At 34.7% G+C, this 6,672-nt stretch overlaps 1 protein-coding gene across 1 annotated transcript in view; it reads left to right on the forward strand.

Moving 5' to 3' along the window:
* Window positions 1-1,453: 1,453 nt before the first annotated feature.
* Window positions 1,454-6,672, forward strand: part of LOC107733408 (glutamate receptor 3-like) — a 152,008-nt gene continuing 146,789 nt past the window's right edge. The window contains exons 1-2 of the mRNA XM_016545008.1: window positions 1,454-1,584; window positions 2,058-2,216. Coding sequence (XP_016400494.1) covers window positions 1,506-1,584; window positions 2,058-2,216 — 238 coding nt within the window. The 5' untranslated portion in view covers window positions 1,454-1,505. The remainder of the gene's footprint in view (window positions 1,585-2,057; window positions 2,217-6,672) is intronic.

A 6,672-nucleotide genomic window follows, 5' to 3' on the forward strand; every position in this document is an offset into this window, starting at 1 on the left:
ATAGCTGGCGATCTGTGCACACGCGCACGTCAAACGACCATTGTGTTGGTCTCTCTGTTCTTTGCGCGTTTGTGTCGCGTTTAAACGCGGTGTGCCCAAGCCTCAACTTTCAAAAACACATTTAGCAGCCGTTTTCTCTCTTTAAACCCAAAAGGTAACATGACTGCTTTACTTCATGCCGTTGATAATCCAGTCGATTCAAAGTATGACGCTACGGTGAACGAGTCCTAACAAAGCGCTCGATGGTGCTCAAAGGGCTTCATGTTATGCGTCAGCGCCTTCCTAAACAATGCCATACAGTCTTCCTTCCACGTGACACCCCATATGCACTGAACGCTGTCTTATATACAACGGACTCTTGAGTTCGCGAGAGCGCAGCGAGCTGCCTGTAATGTCAGCAGTTCCAGTATCATATTGACAGCGTGTGGTTATGCGTCGCGTCACGACATAGATTATGCATTATTAGATTGAGTGTTGAAAAATAAATGCACACACCTAAAGACATCAAAAGGCTGCCTGTCACATGTCAAACGTTGCGTTTTAATTAAGATAATTACATGCGTTGAATAAACTCCACGAACCCTTGACAGGGTGCTGCTGAGGTCATTTTCATATGATATAGGTGCCCTTGAGGCCGGACGGTTTCCACCTGTACTGGTACTGCTTCTCAAGGCATTTTGATTCTTTCATGACGTCTCTTAACCAGATGCATGCTCTCATGAATAGTGAGAATAACCACAGGTAGAATGCATGCATTACATTACTTACCTAGTCATGTTTATATATTTAAACAGTAAAGGCATTACAACACACAGTCATGCGCTACATCATGTTAAAATACATTATATTCTTTAAACGTTTAGACATCAGTCGATGAGTATTACACCACCGGTAGCTTATTATATATATATATATATATATATATATAAACTGTACTTAAAATAATTTATGGAAGAAGGAAAAAAATGATTGCTTACAATGTGCACTATAATCAATGACGTTTATAATATAAATAGATAAATATTAGGCCTACACTGTAAAAAATGCTGGGTTAAATTCAACCCAGTGCTGGGTAAAACAGGGACAAACCCAGCAATTGGGCTGTTTTGACCCAGCGGTTGGGTTGTATTTGCTTACAATATACAGTATATTTATTTATGTTACAACTTTAAAAAGCGCTATAACTACGGTTACAACGTTTTATGGACAGATATAACTGTTTACAGTGTGCATTAAAACGCATTAGCTTTATTACATGAATATTTGTGTTATAATGCATTATAAATGTGGTTCCGTTGATTCGTGAACAACGTGTACTATGGTGCATCACGAAAACCTCTGTAACGCATGCATTAAATATACAGGCTTCATAGAGAGTGTTACCAAATCTCCTTCTTCTTCAACGTCAGTTCAAGTTTGATCAATATCGCCCTGCTGGTCCAATTGGGATGATTCTCCTCAAACAGCTCGTTTCCTAAGGCTTGATTTTTGAGGCAGGAGAGAAAATGGCTCAAAGCGCGCTGCTTTTTTTATTATGGCTATTCGGCACATCTATCGCTGGCTTCCCCAATCAAATAAATATCGGTGAGTCCGTCATCAGGACATGCTTGACTTCTTTTATCGCTAGGCTTTGTATGTCGATGTCTTATTTCGATGTATATGCATGTGTAGGTTATATATGGAGACGGTATTGTAGTCCGTTGTATTAAGTGCACTAACGCAATCTAAGGAATCATCGCAAATGATACCAACAGAATTGTCATAAATAATAAAACGATTATGAGTATAATTATGCAAAAATGTTTAGGTTTCCACTCCGCATGCATGTCAGCTATCAATCGCTTTTCATAAACTTAAGAGAAAGTTCCTTCCTAAGAATGGAAGGAAATCGAATTGAGTCTGTGTATAACAATGTTGGAACACATCCATAAATGTGTCTAAATGGATCTGACACTATCCAGTGCTGATTTAAGCCAGGTGTTTTGTATTCATACAGTCTTTATATGCATGAAATCAGTGCATAATCTCTGATTCACTGCTGTTTGGTCTTCATAAAGGTGGGCTCTTCATGCGTTCCACCGTGCAAGAACACAGCGCTTTCAGATTCGCTGTGCAGCTCTACAACACCAATCAGAACATGACTGAGAAACCCTTCCATCTCAATTACAACGTAGATAACCTGGAGTCCTCCAACAGTTTCTCTGTCACTCATGCATGTGAGTACTATGAGCTTTTACCTCAGTGTTGCTTCATATCACTGACTGAACGAGACTGTGGAATAATTGCTGGAATTTCTGTGCGAACATCTCTATGAACTGTGTTAATGATCATCTTTGTCCATCAGTAATAGACCAGTCACTACTTTGATAGATTTCAGCTTAATCCAGCAATACAACAAGTGGAGAAACACTGTAACAGGCTATTCTGCAGTGAAGAGTTTCTATTACCCCATATATTATCCCATAATCTTATAATGATCCAGTTATTGCTTTCAGTTGTGCAGAACCTATTAACATCAAGCCTCACTGTGGACTTCAAATGAAATGTATTGGTATTGAACAGCTTAATATTAATGATAATACTATAACTAACAGTAGCACAAATCATAATGAAAGCAAGGCATACTGTGTCACAAACAAAAATGGGAAAAAAAATACAAGGACAGAACAGATATGGTTGAATAGAAGCCAGAATTAGAAGCCAGAGTAACATAACACAAAGGGATGTGTTTTCAGCTGGGTTTCGAGTTCGGCTAGGGTGGAGAGGTCACGGAGGGTCTGGCAGAGAATTTCATAGTTTCGGGCTGATATTACTTTTTTCTATGCATCATGTTTTTAGTTTTTTCCTCTGAGGAACTTCTGATATTTATCAGAATTCTTGCTTTTGAAAATATTTTTTTCCCCTCAGTTGTTGTGGTTGGCTTTAGCGTTACGCTTGCTCAGTACATGACAAGTCGTTTTGTATTTCTGCTTTGATATTTTTGTGATTGAATCCCTTTGTAATTATGACAGTTCTTTTGCGGCACCCATGCTTGTCCAGTCTGATTTGCAAGTGAAAGTGTTGCAATAAGAGGATGAACATTCAGTGATAGGACTGCTTTGTGAGCACAGTCTGTCGGTATTTCAAAATCACTTTGAATTCAAAAGCAAGTCCCCTTGGCAACGCAGAATAACCCCGGCACTGTAGAGGTACAGATAGGTTTGAGAAAGATAACATAAATGATTACACAACATAAATGATTACAGTTTGTCATGTAATTATTGGAGGGACACAAACAAAATATTTAGTTTTTGGGAATATTAGTAGGTATTTACCTATTAGACTTTGTACACTCACTGTTTATCTTAGGTTTTTTTTTTTCTTAAATAGTGGTCAACCAATATCGATATTTAGAGAGGCAGATGGTGAATATACGTATACACAAAATGATCCACTGGTAAAGCTAATGGTAGCTTTTGGAAATGACTGTATGACCATTTCAATAAGACCAAAAAGGAGGACACATTGCATGATTCAGTGAAGCCAGGATAAAAACTAAAAATTAATCTTAAACCTGTAAACAACAACAGAAATGAACTCTTCCAGTAAGGGGAAATCTTTGACCCTTTATTTTGATTCCCAGAGGCATTTTTATTCATGTATGCATTTATTTATGTTACCTTGATGAGTGCAATTTTTGTAACTTTTTTAAATGTATGCCAAGTCTTTCATGTAAATTCTAAAAATATTTTCAATAAATGCATTTAGAATAATAAGACACTACCGGGCTGTTATCAATCACATCAAATCAGCATACACAAAAACATCTTTGCACTGCAGAAGTGGCACAGAACCTGCATCTGAAGTGGCATTTAGATATATTTACACAGACTGTTTAATGCAGCTCGGAGATGCCATGAATGCATTTACACAGCAGTTGCAATTGCATAAATAATGTTATGATATTAGCTTTTTAAATATAAAAGATCGTGAATATAGAAATGTGAAGTTTTGTAAAAGAAATTATACACTAAATATGAAAGTAAAATGTCAGTAGGTGGTGGCAAATCACTGTCTAAACGAGTCACTGATTCATTCATTCTGTTGGTTCATTTAAAACAGCTCATTCATTCAGGATCAAAGCAAGTGACTTTATGAATAGGTCACTGAATTACTGACATATGTGTGTTTTTTATTATTATTAATTATTATTAAATATTTTTTTTATTAATTATGTACCATTGGATAAACTATAACATAGTTATGATTTTAAAAGGCTACCCTAAGGTGAAAAAATATATATATTAAATCGGTTCCATTCAATTTAGAAATATCCATACATTTCCTAGAATTTTTCTTAACAGGTAAGGCCTATAGATGTCAGATCAACCAAAAGTACATTTGTCATCACTTCACAGTACTGTACATAAGTATGATCATTAGGGCTGCACAATTAATCAAATTTATAATCTCGATTACAATTACGGATGCCACAATTACATAATCGTTCAAAGTAGAAATTAATCGTTCAAAGTCCACTTATGTTATTCTGCATGCTTAAGATGCTTTTTTTCTTTCTACATGTAATCTTAAGGGTTTTTCCATTGTTTTAATTTTAGTTTTAGTATTACATTATAATACCATGCATATATTTACCTTTTTATTTAAAGAAGAAACCAATCCGATGTATAGTTGACATTTGAGGATTAATACTATAGAAAAGCAATACATGTTTTTCAGTTAGTGTTTTCAGCTTGTTTATTTTCATATAAAAATATGGCATGCAGTTGCTTCAAACAAAGGTGTAAACATCATTCATTTAATCGTAATTAATAATCACAATTACAAATTCAAAGGAATAATCGACAATTATGATTTTTTTGCCATAATCGTGCAGCCCTACTGATCATATACATATTATATAAGCATATTAAGTATGTTGCAGTAGATGAACAGCTTTTTTTTTGTGCATCTGACCATGATATCCAGCAAGCCCTCAGAACGGAATATTTTCGCTTATTTAGCACATTCAGTGAAGCTCTCCACCAGTTGCTTTACTCATTCACACACTTCCGTGCTGATCTGATCCTCAGCACCCGTGTGGATTTGTAAACCTTTCTCTAACCACTGCAGTGTCATCTCATTAACAAACAGACCTCATATTGCTTCACTGCACTGTCATTGGGGGAAAAGACAAAAAAATAACATCTACACATATGCAACCAATCAAATTGGAAGTGTCAAGGTGGGGGTGGGATTGTGGTAAAATAGACTGAGAGTCTCTTTAAAAAGCATTGAGAAAATGATTCAAGCCTGTCTATAACATCTGATTCCTTATCACACTTTAATGCCAGTGTCATTTTTAAACATGGTACAAACTGTTAACTGGCATCATGATTTTATACAAAACAGGGTATCGGCAAGAAATAAAATAGATTGGGATTTCATATTATCCATTTGGAATATAATGGATCTTGAAAGTGGATGTTTCATACTAGAATAGAGCCAAACATCAGTGTTAATGTGCTAAAATGATGCTTATTAACCTAGTTATGACTATTGGTTGACAATGTTTATTTGTTAATTTATTAACATTAATATTAACCAATTTTTGATTACGTGTTTTAAGCACTAAAAAGTGGTAGCCTGCAACCATTACCTTAAAGTATACCGGTCAAAAGTTTGGGAACGGTACGATATTTTAATGTCTTTGAAAGTACGATATTTTAATGTCTTTGAAAAGGATTTATTTATTTGTTCAAAAACATAGTAGAAAAAAATATGAAATGTTATTACAATTTAAAATAACTGTTATCTATGTAAACATATTGTAAAATATAATTTATTCCTGTAACGCAAAGCTGAATTTTCAGCATCATTACTCCAGTCTTCAGTGTCACATGATCCTTCAGAAATCATTCTAATCAATATGCTGATTTGCTGATTGTTATTAATGTTGAAAACAGCTGTGCTGCTTCGTATTTTTATGGAAACCTTGATATACTACTATTCAGAGGTTTGGGGTAAGTATGAAAAAATAATAAATTAATACTTTTATTAATTAAGGATTTATTAAATGGATCAAAAGTGTCAGTAAAGACATTTATAATGTTAAAAAGATTTCTATTCCAAGTAAATGCTGTTCTTTTTAGCTGTCCATTCATCGAATAATCCTGAAAAATAAAATGGATCACGGTTTTCGACAAAAATATAAAGCAGCACAACTGTTTACAACACTGATAATAATCAGAAATGTTTCTTGAGCAGCAAATCAGAATGATTTCTGAAGGATCATGTGGCACTGAAGACTGGAGTAATGATGCTGGAAATTCAGCTTTGAATCACAGGAATAAATTGCATTTCACAATATGTGACCCTGGAGCACAAAAGCTGTCTTAAGTCGCTGGGGTATATTTGTAGCAATAGCCAAAAATACATTGTATGGGTCAAAATTATTGATTTTTATTTTCATGCCAAACATCATTAGGATATTAAGTAAAGATCGTGTTCCATGAATATATTTTTAAAATTTCCTACTGTAAATATATTAAAACTTAATTGTTGATTAGTGATATGCATTGCTAAAAACTTCATTTGGACAACTTTAAAGGCGATTTTCTCAATATTTAGATTTTTTTGCACCCTCAGATTCCAGATTTTCAAATAGTTGTATCTCAGCCAAATATTGTCCTG

This window comes from Sinocyclocheilus rhinocerous, unplaced genomic scaffold (assembly GCF_001515625.1).
Source record: "Sinocyclocheilus rhinocerous isolate Xijiao unplaced genomic scaffold, SAMN03320098_v1.1 scaffold460, whole genome shotgun sequence".
NCBI lineage: Eukaryota > Metazoa > Chordata > Actinopteri > Cypriniformes > Cyprinidae > Sinocyclocheilus > Sinocyclocheilus rhinocerous.